The sequence below is a fragment of the Lepidothrix coronata genome, unplaced genomic scaffold (genome assembly GCF_001604755.1).
Source record: "Lepidothrix coronata isolate B3197 unplaced genomic scaffold, Lepidothrix_coronata-1.0 Scaffold68, whole genome shotgun sequence".
In the NCBI taxonomy this organism is placed as follows: Eukaryota; Metazoa; Chordata; class Aves; order Passeriformes; family Pipridae; genus Lepidothrix; species Lepidothrix coronata.
Genome location: NW_016690248.1, coordinates 3,569,179 through 3,595,326, shown reverse-complemented (window position 1 = coordinate 3,595,326; position 26,148 = coordinate 3,569,179). Strand labels below are relative to the sequence as shown.

At 38.9% G+C, this 26,148-nt stretch overlaps 1 protein-coding gene across 1 annotated transcript in view; it reads left to right on the top strand.

Moving 5' to 3' along the window:
* The window catches only part of OCA2 (OCA2 melanosomal transmembrane protein), a 167,219-nt gene extending 148,457 nt beyond the window's left edge, over positions 1-18,762 (top strand). Inside the window, exon 23 of the mRNA XM_017818343.1 lies at positions 18,182-18,762. Within this exon, the coding sequence (XP_017673832.1) occupies positions 18,182-18,269 (88 nt within the window). The 3' untranslated portion in view covers positions 18,270-18,762. The remainder of the gene's footprint in view (positions 1-18,181) is intronic.
* The last annotated feature ends 7,386 nt before the right edge of the window (positions 18,763-26,148 follow it).

The window sequence follows — 26,148 nt, the reverse complement described above, 5'->3', positions numbered from 1 at the left end:
GCTGTTACCATTCCCAGTAATCCTCAGACTCTAAGTGGACTGATGAATGATGGGGACAATGGCCCATGAGCTGGACTGGCTGAAGCACAGAGGTGGATGCTCTGGATGAGGGATCCCCAATTCATTCATTGTGCTGAGGTCCACATCATTGCTCTTAACCTTGTTTCTGAGTTAGGTGGGAATATCAGAGGCTGAACTGCTTTTGTTTTGTCATTGTTATGGCAAAGGCTGATCCTGTCTCATTTTTAAAAACAAAAGAGTGAGGGCTGTGGTTGTTGAAAAGTATACTTTGGTGGTGTGATATGTCTCAGTTGGGCATTCTTCAAATATTTTGGGGGAGGGCAGAACTGGGACAGTTTTGGTAAACTCTGCTGTTGCTCATGTCTCTTTAAAGGTTAGGCATGTATGGAGAAAACACAAGTCCTGCTAATGATAGTGTTGAACAAGGAAAAATATTTTCTATGCATTTTAATGATATTTCCAGAATCTCTTGTAAATTTGTTTTATCTCTTCCTGAGAAAGGGCACATTTTTGCTTAATGCAAACATTCAGACTGTGTGCTGTCACTGTAGGCACTTTTGGATTATGTACAGAGCTTGCGAGATGGTTCAGTAATGTGGTGTAAGCCAGGATGTAATACAAGAATTCTAATGCAAGAAATTATCTTCTTCCAGATGGAGCTGTACCTTGCAAATAGGTGATTGCAAGGCTTCTTCTAGAACAGCAAATAGCTCTTGGGCCTTTTGTCTAGCTTTGGGAGCAAAATGACCTGGTTAATTTAGCAACATCTGCATCTGTTGGTTGCTGATACTGCATTTTTTTCTTTCAATGCTTGTTTAATTCAAATGGAATTCACAGAAACAAACATTACCATATAAGTTGCAGGTGTATAAATTCGTGTAGTAGAAGGTCATATTCCTGGACTGCAGGAGCTATCTATCAGTTCCTGAGGCTGGCATGACGTTTAGTAGCTAAGTTGCTCGATTGCCAGGTTTGTTAAACTGAAAATGTCAAGGCCAAATCTTTCAGTCTTGCAGAATATTTCATTGTTCTTTTGATACTAATTGAGTTTTCAGTTTGTGAAGTCTGGTGTGTTTCTTCTTGTAAGCACTTCATTTGGTTTATGCCATGCTAGTAAAAGGCACAGTTATTGGGGAGGTAGTTTCATGAGGATTGCATATTCTCAGCCCCAAGCTGCCTACTCCACCGAGATTTGTTGTGCTGAGTCATGTACTTGCTGTTACCACAGTTATTGCCAAGGCCCAGCACAGTTAAAAGGCAAGACAGAGTAAAAGCTCTGATCAAAAACATGGTACCTGTCCAGCCAACTTGTAGCCATGGATATAAGGTTGTTCAGTAATAATGAATACAAAGAGAAGGCTAATTTAGGCTGCCAAGGTGAGCTGTTTAACCTGTCCTGTACTTCCCATGTGGTCAATATAAATAGAAGATTATCACAGATGTCATACTGTATCTGGATGGATGTTGGGTTAGCACAAAAATATCAGTAACTGTATTGAATTGGAAAGTTGGAACAGAAAACTCATCTCCTTAGAATAGTAATTTATTTATCCCAGTGTCCTGGTTTTGGCCAGGACAGGGTTAATCTTTGCAGTAGCTGAGAGTGGGTCTGGCTAAGGCCTCATTGCTGTGAGTTGGGAGAAAGGACTTTCTTCCAGGGAGGAGGGATTACTTCTAGTCAAGAAAACATGACTGCAATTGGGTTAAGTAGGGCTCTGCAGTGAGCAATTTGCAAGTAAATCACGTACACTTTTGTTATTTATATTGTTGCTGTTACTGTTAGTTTTCTTATCTCATTGCTGTTTCCAGTAAATTGGTCTTATGTCAATCCATGATCTTTGCCTTTTGTTCCTCCATATCTCCTCTCCAATCTGCTGCAGCAGGAAGGGAGTGATCGAGCAGCGTGTAGTTTGGAAAGTCTTGATGGAGGCACTGAATTGGGGAGTATAATTCCTAAACCACAACACCCAGTTATATAGCAAAAGATAATACACGACAAATCATTATGGAGATGTGCGAGAAAAAATTTGTGAATGACAAACAGAAAAACAGATCTCTTTCTCTAAAAAAGGTGAGGAAGGATGCACAGATGAGTAGTGGCACTGATCAGAAATGGGGGATCCCATGCTGGAGCAGTTTTCTTTCTGCTCTTCATTTGCTATTGTTTATATTGAGCTGTAGCTCTTTTTATACCTTCTTCTTATCTCCTCATACATAAAGTCTTTTACATACATTGGATATCTGGAAATCTTTTTTTGCTCTCTTTACTATGCTTTGAAACGAGTTTTGCCTGGCCCTGCAGATGGCTTCACCTCAGTCATGAATAATTGACGTTTTGCGATTTGTGTCTGTACGTGTGAGAACTGCATTGTCATCCTGTACTTGTACTCTTTAGAGCACAGATATTGCTACGTTTTACAGACATAGCAAGCACGTTTGTAGAAAGAAGCAAACTCTTTTATGAGACTTACTAACTATAGGGGAAAAATGTGCAAACTGATCTGAAGATAGATAAGGACCTCACTGCTCATGTGTGTGCCTATCTCTTTCTGATAGTCGGACAGACTTCTGCCTATTTCAGAGTGCCTCAGTTCTGGACACCCCACATTAGGTGACGTTAGTCCGACTGAGAGAGAAACACAAAGAAATATAATATTGAACCACAAAGTACATGTCTGTGTAGTTGTGCCAGGACAAAATGAAGTGGAAGAATACTGACAAGATGACTTTACAGGCAGTTTAGGGGTTCCCTATCAGTGTTAGGAAGCATTATGGGCATAAGGCACCAGCTTGAAAAATAACAAATTGTGATGAATGCTGACACCAAGATACAGCTGAAAACATTGCACTGTGAATAAACAGTGAGATGCTAGTCTACAGAAGTTGACAAAGCTTCTGCTTTTGTAAGAAGAGAACTAGTGGAGAGATGCAAAGAGAATCCTGCAATGATTGAACTTTTGGAGCTTAGTATTTCTTGAAGTCAAAGAAAACGACATTGAGAAGCTAAAGAGTCATAAGTTAGTGTTTTAGTTATGTGAATGGTCAGGAAAGAACATTTACACACAGGGCTAATCTACAAGTGCTTTAGATGAAGCTTGAAGTGTGAGTCCAAACTGATAAATGACATGTGAGAGTAAAGAGTACAATGAAAGTGCTATGCAGAAAGAAAATAAATGGAAAGATTTACGGGGGGGAAAAAAGAATGGTGCTGGCTGTCACGTAAATTGATAGCTAGACATCAGTAAAGACCTTGCAGAGGAGTGCACTGAACTTTGATTTGAAGAGAGTGAGTTTAGATTAATTGGAGGGAACAGGATCAGTGAATTGTCGCCAGAGAAGACATTGCTGAGTTTCATGTAGTCTGTGGTGAAATCATCCAGAGATGAGAGGTGGGAGAAGTGGGAGAAGAGGATCAAGGACAACATCTCTTTGGTGAGAAGACACAGTATGAAGAGAGATCAGTGAAGAGCTGGAAGATAAAGTGGCCTCCAAAGCCAAGAGTAGTACAGGCAGCCATGGCAAAACCAGTGACTGCTGGGAGGAGCTTCTAGTTTCAGTTAAGAGGTCAATGGAGGGTTCTGCAGTAAGAGTGATTTTGTTGGCAATAAAATGAAATGCTCTGTTATTATAAAGGATTTTTAAAGTTTCTGTCCCTGACAGAATTGAAAAAAAGAAATGGATTGAGGACCAAGCTGAGGCTTGAAATGAAATCTCCTCTTGGTTGTAGTAGTTTACATTACAGCTTAGTTGAGGAAAATTCTATTTATTTATATATATACATATATATATATATACATACACACTAACACGGAGGAGAACTACATGACCTGCATTAGATTGTAGAGCTGATCCCACCAGATGCTGTGAGCATTGCACAAGATTTATGCTCTTTACAAGGAGAAATAGGCAGAAGGTAATGTGTGTCTTTTTCATTGCCCCTGCAGGGCTTTTTGACTTACAGCATAAAATAATTTCCTTTCCCTGCCACAAATGCATGTACATACATACCAAGAAAAAGAAACTTTATGTCTGGTATACTAACATTCAAAAAGCCAATGGTTAAATCTGTAATCGCTTCACATGTTTACATGGACTTTGGTGTTCTCTTGTTGTTCTCTTCAGACTGCAGAATAAGTATTTCACTTAAAGGGTTACTAAGATTATCCCACGTTTTCATTATTGTATAGCAAATCTAGTGAGTACATTCTTCTGACGCAAAGTATATTTAGTTAGTGTATATTCTGAAGTGCAAGCAATTAGTATGTCAATGCATAGAAAAATTTGAAATACTAAATATGTGCTGAAGCTTATCATTAAATAAATTACTTCAGGGACACAGAGCATAGTATATCTGGTGCAAACTAATAATGTAGTTGCATTTAGAAAAAGTCTTCAAATACATTTTTCATCTTTAATAATTTTAACCAATGCATACAAGCAGTTCACTTGTTCTTTGTATTTTGGTAGATATTATTCTTCATCGTAAGAATAATTGGAGTTTTCAGTTAAGAGACGCACTGCTGGAATATTAATTTTTGGCTTTGTGAGATTTCTGAACAGTATTCAGAATACGTAACAGTTCAGAATAAAAACTGCATGCAGAAGTATTATCAGTTTGAGCCACAACCATATGTTATTCCCTACTTTAGTAATGTTTTCATGTTCAATAGATATACATCCGAGTAGTAAACTGATTAAAAAGCTCATTACATTTGCATTTTGTTAGAGATCATTCATTAAGTCATACCGCTGTTTTACAATATTTTGGTAAATGGAATTTCACTTTTCTATTCCTTATTAAAGTCTGAGATATATAACATGGAGGTGTCAACAGCAGCACACTAATTAAATCATCTTGAAATTTAAAATGAAATTGTGATAATAATTTTTCTTTTTTATAACTTAATAATGGAATTCTATTTTTTCTATTTAATTTAACAACTCTTTAGGGATTACATGAAATTTCAAATCAAAATGTATGCTAATTCATTCTGAATTTTAAATCCACATTTCTTTGCCTTCCCTGTTATCTTTGCACACCTATAAGCACTCTGATAATACAGAGCACTCTGAGACTAGAACTATATATAATGTAAGCACATGCAAAACTAGGTATTTCTGTCTAATCCTTCCTGAGTTATATCAAGTTATCTCCTTGTAACAAGTATGTTTCAGAAAAGAATGCCTTTGAAAAGCTTTTTTTCCTCTCTTTCCATCAAAGCCTAACTTTTCATCTGCTTTCCTGTGCAATCATCTTGCTGTGAATATGTCGTTGTGTTTTCCACCTAATAACTTCTGAATATGCTTATCAACTTCAAACGCTTTTGAGAGGGGGGATAACGGTGGGTAAAGGGGGCTTCATTTCTCAAATATAATTAAAATCTCTGAAATGTCATCAAAGTCAGTGGCTGGGAAGAGAAAAAGAAACCCTATTAATATTTCCTCTGAAAGAAAGAGCAGTCTGAGGCTATACTTCTTTACACATTGAAAAAATCCATGCAGGTGAGCATCATTATAAGTTATAGTAGTAAGATTTCTACTTAGACAGAAAGTCAATCAATCTTAAGACACAAATTGGTACAAAATAGGGTTTCACTATTTTCTTGTGTTCATGGAGCTTCTTGTCAGTAACAGAAAGATTTATCTCACCTCACTTTTCCATTCTACAGTGTTGATATCTTTATTTCCACACTTGTCTGTCATTGTAGTTAATGTAAAGGAACAGCTCCTAGAAGGTGATTCATTTCAGTTATATGCCCAGAAACAGGGTTTGAGCTCCTAAACAAATTGGGTGGAAGATAGTCCTGTTCTGACAAAATGTGTGTCATAAGCTGGGGATAAGTGAGTTGGTGGGAGAAGGGAGGAAAGGGAACTTGGGAAGGGAACAAGTTCAGCCAAGTAGAGATGATTGTAAGAAGAGAAGAACTGATGAAGCGCTTGCTCATTTCCACGTTCTTTGTAATTTGACTCGGGAAGATAAAAAGCCAAACTTCCTGAACTCAGTTTCAGTTTCTATTCCACCTGGGAGATGATATAAATTTCATACAAAGTTGTTTGTATTGATCAACACATTTGAATTCTTACATGTGTAATGTCTTATGTGCTGATACAAATTGCCTTTGTTTTCCAAAAAATTCCTACTTTTTTCAACTTCATTCAGATTCATCAGTTGCCAAGTTTCCAGTTAATTATAACGTGCTAAATTTGATTAGACAGTCACTATAGTTGCTGAACAAGAGTCTTATTCAAATATTGCTGAAATTAGAAAGTAATTTTCTAATTAAATAAGGTATTTTGGCAATTACCAGAATTAGACAGAAAATGCTGGATTGAGAATACTTGCTTGGAGAAATTATGTATCTCTAAACACTGTTTTACAAAAAGAGTTTGCAGGAGATCCAAACAAAAAGGTAAGCTAGATGGCAGAAAGAGACATAAGTCTGGGAATCTCAAGAGTACATTGTCAGTGATTAACAAGTGTTCTTAAGAGAAAATATTAGTTCTCAGCTTGAGCTTGTTTTATTACATGCTTCGTGTTTGCCTGCCAAAGCATCATACAGACATTTGGAGTTACATCATAATCATGGTTTTACAGAACATTTCATTTTCTCAAATAATTTGATATTTTTAATAGAACTGGCAAAGTGATTTCCCCCTCTGTTACTAGATAATGTGTCAGACAGACTATTCTGATGTCTCCCAACACAATCAGAAGAAAGGAGGATTTACTGTTTACATTATTTTCATTGGAATGCATTTGAAATTAGGACTGCTTGAAGGAAGTAGTGCTTTTAATGCAATAGTAAATAGATTCTTATCTTCTTGTGTAAACTAGATATTATTTGTCACATAACAGATGTAGTGGTATTTACTGTATTCTTTGCTTTTTACTGCTTGAACTTAGCAGTGAATTTTGACAACTTAAAAAAAAATAATTATCTTCCTGATTATATTTACACTCAGGGTATTGCTTTAATGTAAACAGCACTAGTAAACCCCTTGAATAATAACTTCCTGTTCAGCACTTGTAGTTTTTTATCTTCAATGAAGGTTACTTAAAAAGGGCTACTCTAAATTTTAAAACAGATATATAGCAATTTAATAGGCTAAAATTATAATGCTTAGGTAATGATAGTGGTTTTAAATTGATAGTGATTAAGAGCCACTTTTATTGGAGCAGATACCAAACTTGTTCCTGAAAAATAGATAAAGTTTTGTTGGGTTTTGGAGTTTTTTGAGGGGGGTTTGTTTGTTTGTTTGTTTGAGTTGTTGGGGTTTTTTTATTGCAACATGTCAATTTTATTCTACGAACCTTGAAAAAGTTACTAAAGAAAAAGGAAAGTATTCATTCTAGGAAAGTTTGAAAACCAGTGCTGGGTTGGAGGTTTTTCATGTTTATTTTTTTTGTCTTTGTAGTACTGTTTGACATATATTACTAAATGTTACTAAACAATTTAAAAAACATTTGTGTCTTTTTCTGGGTTCATTTGTTGTTAAGCCAGTTATTATTTCCATTACTATTTGCTAATAATGAAGGCTAAACAAAAACTATTAGAGATTCAAAACCAAGTGTCATACAGGTAAATTGCTTTCCTAGTACTATGGAAATTATTTAAAGAATAGAATTTCTAAAGACAAAAGGGAAAAAAAACCCATCTAATTATTCCAGTCAAGAAATACTCATATTCCATCTCTGGCACTGTAAGGATATTAATACCATGGTTTTGTTTCAGATTTTGTTTCATAATGCTACAGCTGAAATGCATTAAAATGCATTGCTGTACCTTCCTAAGACAGGAAATTCAAAAGTGTATTGACCTTAGCTGGAAAGGCCAAATTCGGAGAAATAAACTAAAACAGAAAATGTCTTAAACATATCAGAAAAAATAATACTGCTATTTAAGAAAGTTAATAGTGTGTTTCTGTGGTGGGATTAAGGATGGTACAGAATCACTTGATGACACTTAAACCAACTGTTTAATTGTTCAAAAGACTAAAACAGAAAAAGGACGAAGACTAGGGTGCATGTAGCCTGAGTGTAAATGGTTGGCCCAGATGATCTCTACATAATTCACTTGCTGGCAAATTTCTATGACGCTCTTGTGTTCTGTTACCAGTTCAGTGTAGGCCCATGAAGAAATGCCCATATGGGTTTATACTCCATGCTTGTGTTCCTGGAGTAGCAATCCATCTTTTCCACTGCAGAGGTGGAGATAGGAGGAGGGAAGGAGAAACTAGTGTAGCAACCATCTTAGTTTTCACCCATTTGGGGGAAATATGAACATAGTTAATTATCTTCATAATTAAAAAAAAAATCTAATTATTTTATTCTTGTTTTTCCCTCATTTCAGTCACTCTAATTCCTATTCCCAAGGCAGGCCTGAGTGACACCTATCTGCCATCTGTAACAATTAGACAGTGATGATTCTGATTGACTTGCAACATCTGTGAGCTGGCTATGTAGTTAAGCCCACATTAAAACATCCTGCTAGTGGTACTTACCTTCCTCTCTCTACTATATTTTTTCTATTTTTTGCATCTGTTAAGTCTCCTCAGCGTAATCTAGTTGTGGCCTTCCAGTACCTGAAGAGAGCCTACAAGACAGGTGGGGAAAGATTATTTACAAGAACATGTAGTGGCAGGACAAGGGGTAATGACTTCATATTGAGAGTATCTTTAGATAAGATATAAGGAAGAAATTCTTTACTGTGAGGATGGTGACACACTGGAACAGGTTGCCCAGAGAAGTTGTGGATGTCCCATCCCTGAAAGTGTTCAAGTCCAGGTTGGATGGAACTCTGAGCAGCCTGTTCTAGTGGAAGGTGTTGTAACTGGATGGTCTTTAAGGTCTCTTCCAACCCAGGCCATTCTATGATTGTCTTTCATCTCGTTGGAAATGTTGGTATATATCTGCGACAATCCAGAGGGATATATTTATATATTACTTATTTTTTTAGTGCTTTGTATCTGGGAACTTTAACATGCTGTGGAATGGATACACTTAGAGTAGCATTCACTTTATTTAATCTTAGTTTGCTAGTGCACTTAAAATTAGACCTGTAGTTTATAGAAGTTTTCCTTGTAGTGAGCTCATATCTGTGGCTTTTCTGGGAGGAAGACCTGTACAGTGTAGTTCACCGTGATGGCAGTGAAGGCTTTGAGGCTCCATCTGCCCCCTTATTTGCCTTTGACTGACATTTCATGGTGGGTGGGAGAGAACCCTCCAAGTACACACTGCTGGAATGAAAATCTCCACTCTCTGCTCTTCGCTTAGACTGTGTGGCCTATAGCATGTGGTTTGTGGTGAAAAGTTTACTGGCCTTACATCATCAACAGCCTTTTAGCAGTAGGCATCTGCTGAGTTCATAATGAAAAATCATCATTAGTGCACAAGAAACATCCTTCTACTTCTTAATTCAAAATGCAATTGCATTGCTCCTTTGTCCTGGTGAACTGCTGTACGTGAGCTCTCTAACATCACATTGTGTGGCACGTGAATGGGAATCTCGAAGTGGAGAGAAAGAGAAGAGGGGAGCAGGGTGGAACATACTCTTTCTTATACAACATCTGGCTTTTTAGCAAAGTCCAGGGCTTTTAAAATAGTTGAGAGTGCTCTGATGAAATTATTAAAGAATTGACTGATTAGTCTCTTCTGTAAAAATGTAATTTCCTTTTATCTTGCGCTTTAATCAAAATGAAAGAGTACATTTGGAAGAAAATAAAACCTAAGAAAAGTGCCCCAAGATACCATTTGCGAGGGTAGGGATTAAGGGCATTAATGGAAGTAACATTCAGGCAACTTCCATTCTTGAATTCATGAGAAAATGCAAGATAATACAGAGTCTGTCAAGGTTATTTAATTTGAAACATTTCGGAACCAAAATAAATCACAGTTAATTTCTGCCATATCCATTACCTTTGATTTGTTTAGACTACATAGAAATACAGTTTAGTCTAAAAAATTTGTGGATACAGTTTGTTTCAAAAATACACAAAACATTTTATTTTATGAGACATTTCTATAGCAGAGAGATTTGAGCTATAAAAAGGTATTTTAATGAAAATGTCCTTAAGCCTCAAATTTGTTTTTGCAAGGCAAAAAAGCATATGATTGTCAGAAGTGAGTTTACAATATGTTAAATGTTTCATAAAATGCAGAAACTATAACTGCAAACATTGCAAAACCTATTTCAGCAGTCATAATGTGTTCATTTTTTGCACAGTAAACCTTATACAGTTTTGCATAAATCTGTCTCATTAGTAGAATATTTGTATCAGAACCATTCAAACAATTAATGAAAACAAGTACTGTCAGAGAAGACATACTTCATTGATTTTCTCTTCTAGTTGGCCATAATGATTTTAATCTTCTTAAGCTCAGACTCACAACTACATCTCACTACACAGTTATGTGGGAGAGGAATAAGTATGGCTTTCCCAAGAAGCTGAACCAATTACATATATTTGCATTTCCTAGACTTTAGAACGGCATGAAGGTTTCATAACAAAGCAACAAGTTGAGGACTAAACTTGTTTTGGAGTCTGCCTAGAGGATGTGGAGAACAAATACATTGCTAAGATATGACAAGAGATCCAAGGATGACATGAAGTGTTGATAAAATAGAAAAATCACTAACAGATCATCTTGAATCTTTATGCCGCACTTTATCATGACATGTTCTACTTTAGTAGGGTATGAAGTGAACTACTCTGTCTATATAGAAGATGGTTCCCTGATGATCATAGAATCTTAGAATTATTTATGTTGTAATAGACCCTTAATATTATCAAATCCAACCATTAGCCTAACACTGCAGAGTCTACCTCCAGGGATAGTGAATCCACATTTCCCTGAGCAGCCTGTTCCAATGCCTAACCACCCTCGAAGCGAAGAAATTTTTTTGAATATCAAACCTAAGCCTGCCCTGGTGCAACTTGAGGCCATTTCCTCTTGTTCTGTCTCTAGTTGCCTGGGAGAAGAGGCTGACCCCCACCTCGACACAACCTCCTTTCAGGTGGTTGCAGAGAGTGATAAGGTCCCCCTGAGCCTCCTTTTCTCCAGGCTAAACATCCCCAGCTCCCTCCTCCGCTCCTCATAGGACTTTGTCACTAAACCCTTCACCAGCTCTGTTGCCCTTCTCTACACGTGCTTCAGCACCTCAATGTCTTTTTTGAAGTGAGAGACCCAGAACTGGACACTCAAGATGTGGCCTCACCAGTGCTGAGTACAGGGCACTTCCGGTCACTTCCCTAGTCCTTCTGGCCACACTATTTCTGATACAAGCCTGGATGCCACTGGACTTCTTGGCCACCTGGGCACACTACTGGCTCATGTTCAGTGGCTGTCTGCCAGCACCCCCAGGTTCTTTTTGATAGGGCAGCTTTCCAGTCACTCTTTCCCAAGCTTATAGAAATGCATGGGGTTGTTGTGACCCAAGTACAGGACATGGTACTTTGCCTTGTTGAACCCCATACAATTGGCCTTGGCCCATCAATCCAGCCTGTCCAGATCCCTCTGCAAAGCTTTCCTATCCTGCAGCAGATCAACACTCCTACCCAGCTTGGTGCCATCTACAAACTGAGAGTGCACTCAATCCCCACCTCCAGATCATTGGTAAAGATATTAAACAGGACTAACCCCAGTACTGAGCCCTGGAGAACATCACTAGTGACTGGCCACCAGCTGCATGTAACTTCATTGACCACCACTCTCTGAACTTGGCCATCCAGCCATTTTCTTACCCAAGAAACAGTGCATCTGTCTAAGCCATGAGCAGCCAGTTTCTCCAGGAGAATGTTGTGGGAAGCAGCGTCACAGAATTTACTAAAGTCCTGGCAAAAAACATCCACACCCTTTTGCTCATCCACTAAGCGGGTCACCTTGTCATAGAAGGAGATGAGGTTGGTTAAGCAGGACTTGCCTTTAATAAACCTGTCCTCGCTTGTCCTGATCCCCTGGTTGTCCTGCAAGTGCTGTGTGATGGCACTCAAGATGATCTGCTCCGTGACCTTCCCCGACACTGAAGTCAGGCTGACAGGCCTGTAGTTCCCTGCACCTTTTTTCTTTTGATAATCAGAATTTTGGGAGACCAAGGAAAGGCCCATTGCTTGTTCTGCATATAACTGTGTTGAGGTTACAGCAAAACACCTTTAGGAGGATGTTCTAGACTGTAGGAGGCACAATCTAACACCTTTATGTTTTCTCACTCAGGATATGATTTTCCCTATCTTAAGTTTTATTCCTGGCAGTAATTCTATGGGAAATCTTGGCATAGACTCAAAAGAGATAGAATATCATGAGAAATTATTATAATTTCAGCAAGCAGAAGAAAATAGAATTATAGGTTTTGTTCTGTGATTTAAATTACACAGGAACTCCTGTGTATGGTAACTAGCAGGTAACCACACTGTAATTTTTAGGTAATTGCAGACTATATGAAATTCAGAGCAATTTAATGTTAAATTAATGATCACTTTAGTTTTAGCCACCTGTTTCTGAGCTACAACAGGTGTCTGGATTTGAAGGAGTCATGGGCGTGTGATAAACATTTTGAATATGTTTCCTTTAAGTTGTTATTATAGTCCATATTTTCCTTTAAGAAGAAATGGATCAGTATGTCAAAGACTAGGAATGATGGAAATGTTAATACAACTGAAATGATAGGAGGCTCATAAGGTACTCTGCACTGAAAGAAAGGAAAAGAAATAGGATGAATACTGTGGTTATATCCTTTTGTTGAAAAGAACACTACTTTGCAAATTGAATTAAAAGGTGTAACTTCATTAAAACGTGTAACTTTCATTCAGAACTAACCTTATGTATGTCCTAAGTATGCCCACACCCACGTCTCTTTTTTGAGGCTGCTTTCATAGACTTTTAGATATTCTTTTAAAATGAGCTCGTGATTATCATAATTCCAGAGCAAAGTGCTGCATACAATGAGAGACTGTCCAAGATTGAGAAGAATTATATGTCTTTTGTTCTTTGTTAAATATTTTTTGGTGAGATGTCAGTCTTCAGGTGTGCAGATGGTACTTACTTATCCTGTGTTGAATAACGGAGGAACAAGTAGGTGAGTGAGAATCACAGACTGACTGAGGTTGAAAGGGACTTCTGGAGGTCCCTCTCAAACAGGATGACCTAGAGCCTATTTCCCAGACCCACATCCATGTGACTTTTGAATACTTCCAAGGATGGAGACTCCACAGTCTCCCTGGGTAACCTGTGCCAGTGCTTTGTCAACAATACTGTAAAAAAGTGTTTCCTGATGTCCAGATAGAACTTCCTGTGTTTCAGTTTGTACCCACTGTCTCTGGTCCTTTTACTGGGCATCATTGAAGAGGGCCTGGCACTGTATTCTTTACACCATCCTTTCAAGAACTTAAACACATTGATGAGTTTCTCTCTGAGCTTTCTCTTCTCCGGGCTGCACAGTCCCAGATCCCATGCCTTCCCTTGTGTTACTGATACTCCGGTCCCTTAATCATCATTTTTGTGGCCCTTCACTGGACTCTCTCCATTATGCCCATGCGTCTTGTACTGGCAATCCCAGAATTGGATGCAGCGCTCCAGGTGTAGCCACATCCATGCTGAATAGAGGGAAGGATCACCTCCCTTGATCTGATGGCAATACTTTTCCTAATGCGGCCCAAGATACCATTAGCCTTCCTTGCTGTAAAGACACATAACTGGCTCATGTTCAACTTGGTGTCCACTATGAACCCTGTGTCCTTTTCTGTAAAGCTGACATTATACCTTCTACATAACTTATAGTATGAAACGGAGATGAAGCAAGAAAAGCAAAATTTTAAGCCTGATTCAAACTCCATCAGTTGAATTTAAATTGTGCATTAAATTGCAAACACAAATAGGAGTAGAAATTAGCTTTAACTCTTTTTAACTCTTACCCCTGTCTACCACCAAGGTTCTTTCACTGCCAGTGGTTTGGTCTTGGGAGATTTCTGCTGTTGCTTTTCCACTGAGAATCCACTGAAGGTTCCCCATTTCCTTGGAGGTGTGCTCCTTCCACAGATTTCCCCATGGATGCACAGGCTGTGCAAGTTATGAGCTGTCCATGAAGGCAGTGCCTATAGGCAAGGTTTGCATGCATGAGAACATCTTATATTTCATGTCCCAAATCAGGCAGAACAGGGCACTGAACCTGGGTCTTACTGGCTCTTGAAGCATCACAAAATAGAGCTTTAAGGTAATGTAGGAGATCAGTTTGTCCAAGAAAACTCAATTGCAACCCCAAAGGCTTCACTATTATTATTTAGCAAATAGTATTGGGTAAACTTATAACCTAAGAAAACTGTAATATTCACTTCTGTAGAAACTTATTTAAAATGGAATTTATTCCCAGCATAATCATACACAGGTTTGCTTTTCTCTAAGTAAATACAGGGCCAGAAATCTTGCAGTGAGGCAGAATTAGAAATATTTAGGTCACTTCCAGTGAAAAGCTTCACTTTCCTTGCTGTTCTTGTGCCCACGGTTGACTTCTAATACATATTTCACACTTACCTTCACAGAGTTTCATTTTCTTAATTTCAAATTCTCATTTTGATTTGTTAAGAACATACTGAATTCTGGTCTACACGGAGTCTGACATTAGTCCTGTGCTGGGACGATTTGCAAGCTCTTTGTTACTGGTTCACTGAAGTTATTAATAAGTAAAACTTTGTCCAAGATAAACGCCCGGGGCTCTTACTAGAAATACTCTATCTCACACAGAGCTAACATCTGTTTTTTGTGTATATTTAAGCTGGTCGATTTCATTTAGATAGCAGTTTTACATGTAAGCTTCTATCATGAAGAGGTGGAGGGGAAAAGTGGGGTGAATGCTAGATCCGGCCATCCTTCCCCTCCTTGTATCTGACCTTGCTTCCTCTCTGCAGTGGTAAAAACTCCCTCAGCTGGCTGTGGAGTGTCAGGATGTACCTTTTAAACCATGCCAGCTATGTGTATATCCCTGTCTGCAGAGAGGGAGAGGCAAGGAAAGCCTGCCCAGTGCAGGACACAAAAATGTATTTTTATGCCAAATATCCTTACTGTTTCTTATGAATCTGAAGTTTTAGGACAAGAAAGGTTTTTTTGACTTCTAAACTCTACTGATCCTTTCTGCTGGACAGGAGCAACTGAATGACATAGTACTTTTTGACTCCAAGAAGTATGCTGGAAATTAGAGTTCCTGGAAGTAATTTTTCATTGTTTAAAATGAATTCTTAGACTTAATATTTAACTAAAGAAAACATTTGCAGCTATACATTGTGTTGTATGTGGCCTGAGACAGGAATTTTATGTTCCTTGGGAGCAATGGTTAGTGTAAATAGCATAACAGGGCACTGAACCAACTCAAGTAATTGACTAACTCTGCGGTAACTAATACTTACTGACTGAGTTTATCTCCTCTCTCTCTGGTACACAAATTCCACATTGAATTTGATCCAATTACATTAGTGCTCAGGCCAGCATGTCTGAAATTCAGACCTCAAGTTGAGGGGTAATTGTCCATGCAATGAGAATAACAGTTTCGCAGTTGTGCCCTGTGCAAACATCCACACCAAGTGAAATGAGGTTCCTCCATAAACTGACTGTTTCTGGCTCCAGCTACACATCTGACTGGCACTGTGATGGTGGGGGTGTGATCATAGTTCCTGTATGTAGCCTTGTGTAATTAATCCATTCTCTTTCATGCAGTTCCTCCAAGCTCGAGAGAGCTTTTTTGTTTTGTTTTCAGTGGTCAATTAGACTTTCAGTCTTTCTGGGTCCTTCCCTCCCCTTGCCAGTCTTCACAAAGACATATTGCCATTTGCTGCTGAACTACTGTCCATTCTCCAGGGAGATTTGTTAGGTTGCATTAATACAGATTAAGATCTGCTCTGTCCCTGCTCCTCCCAGTGCCAGCTCATTGTTTGCTAACTGTGAGGTCAATAGATTTATGTTTTCAGTCAAACAACAGCCAGTGTTCTTATGAGAGTTGTAGCAATCTCCGGCTCACCAGCCTGTCATATAGACAGAGCTGTGAAGAGCATTCATTAGATATACTGAAGGATGTAGCAGGTTTTTTTAGCCACTCTATTTTATTTTTGTAGTTCTTGCTGATTTTACTTTTTTTGTCCTATTAGGACACTTTTGTCTAAGTGAGATTAGGAAATCCTACAGATCAGATTTGCTGAGAGAAAAAAGCAAAGAGTCTGAGAAGCAGTTTGCTAGTCAGCCAATTAACTTACTTAATTTTTGCCATTTTTTAAAAATTAAAATAACTTCAGGAGATGCTTCAGCTCAGCTGTTTTACAATATTATCAGCTCTATCATAGTTTAGTGACTGAATAGTGATTCAGCTCTTTCAAGAAACTAGTCGTTCAAAAGCAAGGATCTGACTGGTCAGACTGGAAAAAAAAAATAACACTTCTCTGCAGTATTATGCATGTTCATATGAACAAAAAGAAGAAAAATAAATCCTCTAAACACATTTCAGACTTTGCAGGAAATATTTGAAAGTTGTGACAATTCTGTGACCCTTTCTAATAATTTTTCTCTCCTTTCACCATTCACCTGTTGGACACAGCTGGCCCTTCTCTCTACTCACACTTTCTCTTTTCCCAAGTTCAAATAGCAGTTTAACATTAATGTCTTTGGAGCCAGAACAGCAATAATGATGCCTGATCCCAAAATTGTGGAAGAGGCCAGCATACCAGGTCCAAAACCCAAGAGAGAGGAAGGAGAAAACCTCTGGAGCCAGGCATGGTGGGAGCTGTCCTTCTGGGCAGACCTTGCAGGCAATTTTGGGTGATGGACACAGGAACACTTTTGGACACATGGAGACAGTCCAGCTTCTTCCAATGAATGTCAAGGAGACAGAAATGAGATGATCTGTCAGCCCTGTCAGTTTTCTCTTTGTAGGTGTTTTCATAGTCTGAGGAAGTGGGGGCCAGATTTAATGCCCCAAATGGTCCCTTCTAGCTGTAGATTCCTAAAGGAAGGAGCTATTCATTCAACTAAGCTCAGAGAATGGTGTCCTCCTGTCCACTACAAAAATGGGCATCTTTGTTAGTGCTTTGTTAGAGGGGAATAGGCTTGAGGAACCTTCCTAAGGGCTCCTAATAAGTAAGGCAAAAAGGCACAGTTAATATAGCCACATGGAGTAAGTTGGTCTTAGTTTAAGGAAAAGAATAAATGAAATGCTGTACTTCAGAGACCCTTGCCATGCTTTGCTGAGTTTTATGGAAACTCTTGTCTGAACTTGACAAAAGAAAGTATATAAGGAGGGTCATTAGTGGCATGACCATTTCTCATCTCAGTTCTCCTTGTGATTTTAGTAGTATAAAAAAATGAGTGTGATCACAGCAGTGGTTCTTCACAGATCCCAAGTATCATACAATAATGCTTTTGAGTTTCAGAAAACTTCTTTCTTTTCACACATCTGAAAGACCTACAAATTTAGGAGAGCAGGACTTGGCCAACTCTACAACATCCTTTCCACTTGTCTGTCTCTGCTGTCTCTGTTTGTCAGTCTAAAGAAAGCTATAAAATCTTGTTCTGTGGGGAAAAAGAAATAGTTGTTTTAATAGAATAGCAGAGTTTTAACATTTTTACAGGTGCCTGGGGTTGATTTCCAACAGTCTGTTAGTACTCAAGTCTGTTAGACTTCTTGAGGGGTATGTATGTAAGAAGAATGATAGCTGACAGATCAACAGGGAAACCATTTAAAGAGTTTCGTCCATATTAAGTTACAAAGTGCCATACCAGCATTACACAACTAATCTGAAGTGATACACCTTTGAAAATCTATTCTAATGATGCATAATTTGTAAGAATCATTATTTCGCTGGTATGTTGTATGTTGAATTTGAGGAAAAAACACACAACAGTAAAACAAAAAGGCACACCAGATTCTGAGACAGTGTACATTGGAGGAGATGTCCTGAAAACAATGAAATTATGTGAATTTTGACCTTGTATCTCTAAAATAGGCTGGAAATAGAAATATAATCTTGAATATTAGACTGTCATATGCTCAGTACAACTATGCTTTTGGCATTCCTGTAAGCATATTTGTCACTTGGAATGTGTAGGATAAGTTAAATTTCCTTTTTGTAAATTGGTTGAGAGCAAACTATTGTATCCTTGTTAATCTTTATTTTCTTGTTCTTTCAGGTTAGGTTTCCCCATGATGATTGTATCCTGTACCATTGGGATGTGCTATCTTCTTGTTGCTCATGTTGTAGTAGGTTGGAACTCATAGTAATTTATACTTTCAAGACTCAAATAAGCTTTCTCTTTCATTTAGTTTATATCAGAATGCTAAGAACACATATAAAAGGAAAAAGGTGTAAAACCCCAACATATGGTATTAATCAAATTGATTGTCAGCATAAACATCAGATTTGGTCATTCTTAACCTTCTGTTTTATGAACAATTTGCAGAACTAGACAACCAAAATTTTAAGAATCCATATATTTAATTACGAATGCAGTTATTGTGCAGATAAAAAGGAACCATCTCAAGGGAGTATGCTGAGCCTGAAAGTTTGTATTGACACAGTCTGAGTATAGTCATAGCTGATAAACTCATTCACAATAGCAGATGTTCAGTAATTTCTTTTTAGGACTTCATTTTTCTTTGTCAATATATTTAGCTATTTGTATGAAAGTAACTAATATTCCAGTTGTAATAATTGACAGTTAAGCAGGAAGTCTGTACACTATGAAAGATGTATCATTATCTACATTTAAAAATAAACACGTCTTAAAAATGTGCTGTGGAAGGAATTATTATTTTGGAACCGGGACTGCATTCTGTGGAGGCTTTGTTTCTCATCTTAAAGCTCCTAAACAGTGTTAAGCTACCCTTTTTTTCTTTAAAATAAACTAATGCCCCTCTTCTTACAAAAGTATGGACATAAATTGTGATAAAGCATTGGGCATCTTCCATTTAATTATTAATTCGCTTTCATGAAGGAGTACTCTAAATATTTTAATAGTTTAATACACTATATGGAAGAATGAGATCATACTTTTGCTTTGATTTCCTTATCTCTGATCATAGTGTGTTAAACCACATATAATTGGCTGTCAGAACGGGTCAACATTCTCATTAGGAATATTAAGTCCTGTGAGGCATTTAATGGCTCAATTCCCATCTTCCAAAACCTTGGTGGGTTTGATCTGAATTACTGGTGGATCTGTTTTATCTTGAGTCAGAAAAATCGACAATCTGTTGAGTGCAACCCAAGTTGACTAGGCTGAATTACAGGGAGCCTTCTGCTTAGTCCTTGAGACAAACCAGGTGAGTGAGAAAGAAGCAGTATTTCCCACAAAAGGGTGTGAGATTAATCGTACATCCCATTTTATTCATATGCAGGCTGTATTCCTCACCATGATTTCTTTTAAAAGTCTGAAATTTGATATTAAGAGGCTAATGGAAATGAGGCAAAGCACCCACTCAGAGTAAGGGTTGCTGCCACCCCTCCTAGTAGATTCAGTGATAGTGGAGAAAGTGTGTGGAACCAGAGAGGAAGAGGTCTCTCCATTGATCCAAAACTTCCCACCAACATTTCCATCACAATCCATGCTCAGCGCCCTGGATCGGTGAATTCTCCTATGATGGGGCTGAGTTTTGAAACACTGTTGAGAAACCTTGAGGTTGCTCTAACAGTGACCACCTGTAGAACACAAGATCTTGTCCCAGAATGAACATAATCTCTACTTCCTTATATATATATATATAAAAAACCAAAAAAACCCCCTCAAACCCCCAAAAAACCACCAACACAAAAACAACCCAGAAAACCCCACCAAAGCCCTGCAAAAAGCCTGGATCAAAATAATACAAAACAAAAAATAAACAGATGAGCCTAAAAGACACTCCTCAGACAATCTGAAATTGAATTTGGCCTGTCTCACTCTCAATGTCAAGAGCAGTTTACTGTGTAATAACTGGAATTTTGTTTCAATTAAAGAACATTTTTTTAATCAGCTTAACATTGATCTCTGGTTAAAAATAGTCACACGGTATTTTATAGCCCTCAACATTTCTCATTATGGAGTAATCCTGATGCAGTCATTGGTTGCACAAAAACTGTTGTATTAAGTCCTAGAGAATGCAAAATCAGCTTCAGGTAAAACACAATGATTTAAGGTTTTCTTTTCTTTCCTATTCTATTAAAACAGTGTTGGCATGTAGGAGTATAAAAATGAGACTATGGTCACACAATACTATGTGCTAATTATTATTGTGCTTTGTAAAGGATAGAAAAGTGAAACAAACCCATATCCTGCTTCTGAAACCCTGAAACCCTCCTGCCAATCCTAAGCAAACTCACGCTAATAATGAGTTCGTATTAGTTGACATGAAAATGCATGTCTGCATTTACAGTTTGCAGGAAGGAAGAAGGCAGAAGTGCAGCAGTTGATTTTCATTCACTCATCTTAGCAAATACTCTGGAACACTTGGTGAAAGAGAGATCTCATTGGCTTTAGAAGGGATACATCAACAGAACTCAAATGGGATTTTCTTTCTGTTATGTTACTTGTTCTGTCAAAAGAAGACAAGTAGTGCACAGGGAGTACAAAATCATATTGATCATCATTTTAGGCAACAAAACTTAGGTTTATTCTGCTTCTAGGATTTTTTTTAATGACATATGGTTTTCCTGAGAATTTTCTTCCTTTAAAATGACTTCCCTTCCTTAAACAACATTTTTGCTTCTTTTGCACGGCCAAGAAGAGCTCACTAAGAGTTTATGTGACAAAACAAATTGTAAAAAGAAGATAAAATTGTCTGTTTACACAGAGCTTTATGGGAGTGTAGGGGAAATTACCCAGATGCCTCAGATAATTTCAAGGTAATGAAGTATAGTTTTCATTGCCTTCCCTTATAGTTATCAACATAATCTGCGCATCAGAAGGGGCAAGTTACAGTGGCTACATCCTTGAAAAAACTAGCGTGCAGGATTCCATAAAAATGGATTGAATCTGAAGAGTGGGTGATGTTGCCGTAAGAGAGTGTGGAGAAAAAAACTCCAGGCCAATTTAGTGGATAAGATAAGATGAGAGTAAATCTGTTCATGAAGCGTCAGGCCAGGGGAATACACAACGTGCCCATGCCTGCCCAGACAGTGGTTCTATTATTTTATAAAAAGGTCCATCCAATCCCAGGTCTGCCTCCTGACACGCCCCTTCTTCCTCATCTTCATCTTCTTCACAGCATACACAGTCCTTGGAGCTTCTCCAAAGTTCTGGGCTTGAAGGTCGCTGTGTTTGTATGATAATTTCTGGTCCAGTCTTTTCTACAATTCTACTTTGAAAAGAAGACTAAACATGCTAACAGAATTTAGGGGGATTGATATGGAATGGGATAATAAGGTTGGGTATGTGTAAACATTATGCTACACAGTAAGGGATATAATACAGCTACATTAAAATCTACATTCACTAAACAACTTCTAAAAGCTACAAAAGTTAAAAAAATCCAAAAAGCTCTGAGGCATCAGTGGAATTTATTTTTCCAGTGAAATTCTCTCTAAAAGGCTTAACAAAGTATGAGTTAAGTAATAAATAATGTAGAAATACATTATCTTTAGTATGCTTGTGGATGATCTCATAGGATTGTATTGTTATTTTCATTGACATCCCATTGGGCTATTTGATAATATTTGTTTTAAGCCATGTAGTAAATATAAATGTATAACTACTGTGAGATTCCTTTAACCCTTCTGAATGGTATAAAATGCAGTAAGACAGCAGTACATGAGTTATAGCACTACCGGGCAATGTAAGTAATGCCCAGTAAAATAAACCATCTCCAGTAGATAAGCTGGGCAATTACTGAAAACAGGGAAAAGAATCAAGGGTATATTAGAACTTCACCAAATACTGAGCTATCTAGCAGGAATAGCATTGAAAGTGGCCAAGGGTCTGCCCAGCCCAACATCTGTCCCTGACAATGGGGCTTGGCATCTGACTCTGACAAGGAGTAGAGCAAACATAAAATTATGTTCTCTATGACCCAAAGATTTTTGAATGAGAGACAGCATCTTTATTACGCTGCACCTGATGGACTGTTCTTCTACAAACTTATCCAGCTCTTCACTGAACCTGTGCACATTCAACATCTGTCATAAGAAGTTTCACAGATAAACTGTGCACTGTGGGAAGAATATTCCAGATGCTTGTTTTGAACTTGTCTTTTGCTAATTTATTTTTATGACACCTCTCCCCCAACACCCTTACCAAATCTTTTGGTTGGGAAGGGGTAATGCATAGGCATCCTTTTTTCTAAATCATCTAGATATATTTTTAGTCTAGACATCACGGTCTATTTACTCAGTCGTTATAGGGAAATACTCCCATATCTTTGCTTATCCCTTTTTCCACCTTCTGAAGTTTCACTATGGCCTTTTTGAATTGAAAAGATGAGAAGTATAAACACTAGCCAAGACAAAAATATACCATGGATTTACACAGCAGCCTGCTGATCTACTCAACACCTGGTCTACTGACACCTAGTAAGATGCACCTATCTCAGGGGGGAAAAGAGTTCTAGCACAGGAGCTACTGGGGCATTGATAGATCTTTAAACTAGCTTGGAAGGTGGAAAGAGACAAAACCAGGTTCACCAGTGATGAGTGATGGGAAAGTGTGCCAAAACTTGAAGAAATGGGCACTAATAGGATCCCTCAATCGTCTTCATGAGGTATTGACTACAATGTGCTGCACTTGAAATGTTTCTACACCAATATGCATAACATGAGGAACAAACAAGAGGAGCTCGAAGTTTGACACAGTTCCAGAGATTTGACATAATTGGCATAAGTGAAACCTGGTGGGATGAGACCTGCGACTGGAGCATCCTCTTGGATGGTTACAGGATCTTCAGGAGGGACAGGCAGGGCAGAAGTGGTGGAGGGATGGCACTGTATGTAATAGAAGGGTTAGAATGTACGGAGCTCACAGCTGACAATGGCACAGTTGAGAGCCTCTGGGTAAGAATCAAGGGGCAAACAAATACAGATGTCACCATGGAAGTCTGCTATAGACCTCCCAGCCAGGACAATGATGCCAATGAATTATTCTTTTTGGAACTAAGGGACACTTCCAAGTCAACTGCCCTTGTCCTTATGGGGGATTTCAACTTGCCAGAAACTAACTAGGAGCATCACAAAACTGGTAGAACCTGGGTCAGAGGATTCCTAAAAAATCTGGATGACAACTTTATGGAACAGGTCCTAAGGGAGCTGACTTGGACAGATGCTCTCCTTGGTCTGCTGCTTCTCAACAGACTGGATCTCGTGAATGAAGTGGAGATTGAGGGCTGTCTTGGCAGCAGAGACCACGAAGGGATTGAGTTTAAAATCTCTGTTAACAGGAGGAAAAGTGCCAGCAAAACCTCAGCTCTGGACATGAGGAGAGCAGACTTCAGACTGCTCAAGGAATTAGTAATTAAGGTCCCTTGGGAAAATGTTTGCAGGTGCTGGGGTCCATCGGTGCTGGTCCCTTTTTAAATATCACCTCCTAAGGGCACAGGAGCAGGAAATTCCCAAATGTTAGAAGTCAAGCAGGTGAGGCACAAGGCCAGCTTGGCTGAACAGGGATTTTCTCTTGGAAATAAGGCAAAAAAAGGAAGGTGTATGCCCAGTGCAAGCAAGGTCTAGTGACATGGGAATAATTCAGAGTTTCTGCTTGCTGGTGTAGGGAGAAAATTCTTGTGGCCAAAGCGCAGCTGGAGTTGAAGCTGGCCAGAAATGTGGGGGATGATAAAGAGTTTTTTCAAATACATTAAGGGAAATAGACTGTATAGAAATATCAATGGCCCATTACAGGATGAGGATGGTCACCTCACAAACAGGGACAGACACAAGGCAGAGGTGTTTAATGCTTTCTTTGCCTCTGTCTTCAACACAGATGATGGACCAAGGGGGTCTCAGTGCCCTGAGCTGGAGGACCATGACTGTGAGAATGATCAGCTCGAGTCGACCCAGAAATGGTGCTGGATCTGCTACTCCAGCTGGATTCCCACAAATCTATAGGGACTGATGGGATTCATCCCAGAATCCTCAAAGAGCTGGCTGATATCATTGAAAAACCTCTCTCAATGGTTTTTGAGAGTTCTTGGGAATCCAGAAAGGTCCCAGCTGACTGGAAGCTGGCAAATGTTGTCTCGATTTTCAAGCAGGGCAAGGAGGACCCTGGAAACTACAGGCCTCTTGGTCTCACTTCAGTGCCTGATAGAGCAGATAGAGCAGTGCCTGATAGATAGAGCAGATTATTCTGGGAAGTATCGGAAAACACCTGAAAGACAACACAGTAATTGGTCACAGCCAGCACGGCTTCATGAGAGAAAAGTCCTGCTTATCCAACCTGATTTCCTTTTATGACAAGGTAACCAATCTAGTTGATCAAGGGAAGCCAGTTGATGTAATCTTTTTGGATTTCAATAAAGCTTTCAGTGCTGCTTCTCACTGTATCCTGCTGGACAAAATGTCCAGCACACAGCTGGGTAAACACATCATGTGGTGGATGAGCAATTGGCTCATGGGTGGAACACAGGGGGTAATAGTGAATGGGGTAACATTAGGCTGGCAACATATCACTAGTGGGGTTCCACAGAGCTCCATCTTGGGCCCTGTGCTCTTCAACATCTTCATAATTGACTTGGACACAGGACTGAAAGGGATACTAAGGAAGTTTGCAGATGACACAAAACTGGGAGGAGCTGTTGACTCCCTTGGAAGCAGAGAGGCCCTGCAGAGACACCTCAGCAAATTAGAGGGCTGGGCAATCACCAACCATATGAAGTTTAACAAGGGAAAGTGCCAGATTCTGCACCTGGGATGGGGCGACCCTGGATGTACATACAGACTGAGGAAAGACATACTGGAAAGCAGTGCCATGGAAAGGGACCTGGGGGTCCTGGTCGATGGCAAGTTGAATGTGAGTCAGCAGTGCCCTGGCAGTCAGGAGGGCCAACCATGTCCTGGGGGGCATCAGGCAAAGCATCACCAGCCAGTCAAGGGAGGGTATTGTCCTGCTTCACTCTGCACCGGGGCGGCCTCCCCTTGAGTATTGTGGCAGTTTGGGCACCACAATATAAGAAAGATAATAATCTATTAGAGAGTGTCCAAAGGAGGTCAACTATGATGGTAAATGGCTTTGAGGGGAAGCCGTATGAGGAGTGTCTAAGGTCACTTGGTGTGTTCACCCTGAAAAAGAGAGACTGAGGGGAGACCTCATTGCAGTTACAACTTCCTTGTGAGGAAAAGAGGAGGGGCAGGCACTGATCTCTTCTCTGCAGTGATCAGTGACAGGACTCAAGGCAGTGGCCTGAAGCTGTGTCAGAGGAGATTTAGGTCAGATATTGGAAACAGGTTTTTCACCCAGAATGTGGGTGGGCACTGAAACCGGCTCTCCAGGGAAGTGGTCACATGACCAAGTCTGATAGAATTCAAGAAGTGTTTGGATGATACTCTTGAACATGCAGTGTGACTCTTGGAGTCCTGTGGAGGGCCAGGATTTGAACCCGATGATCCTCGTGAGTCCCTTCCAACTCAGCATATTCTATGATTCTGTGATTTCTTCTCATTGTCCGTTTTATTCTTTATAATTATTAATATCAGTTCTCGGGCTGTTATTGACAAGCTGAGGAATATATTTTTATAGAAGAACATCTTACAATAACGAGTAGCATTTCCTGAATTATAATTATTAACTCACATTTCTTAGTATGTAAAAAGGTCAATTTTGCTTCTGTATCTACATGACTTTATAATGGTTCACAGTGAATGTCACAGACCAATTTTTCCCAGTCACTTGCTCTTGCAAGGGTTTTATGTAATTCTTTGCTATTAACTGCAGTCTTCTGAATAACCCCTAGACTTCCACATTTAACATTTTACTTAAAAATTTAGACCATTTAAAAATATGTTGACTATTGCAGAGCTAACCTGATGCCCTCTAGATTGTCATGGAGGGTCATACCCCTTTTTCTGTGGTAGTTTAATATTTTTAAGAGCTGTTGGACTGGATATATTTAATCTCTGTAGTAACTACAGACCAAATAAAAATGAGTTTAAAAACTGGAAATGTTTTCCTGTATGGCACAGTGATTCCTGCTAGCAGATGTT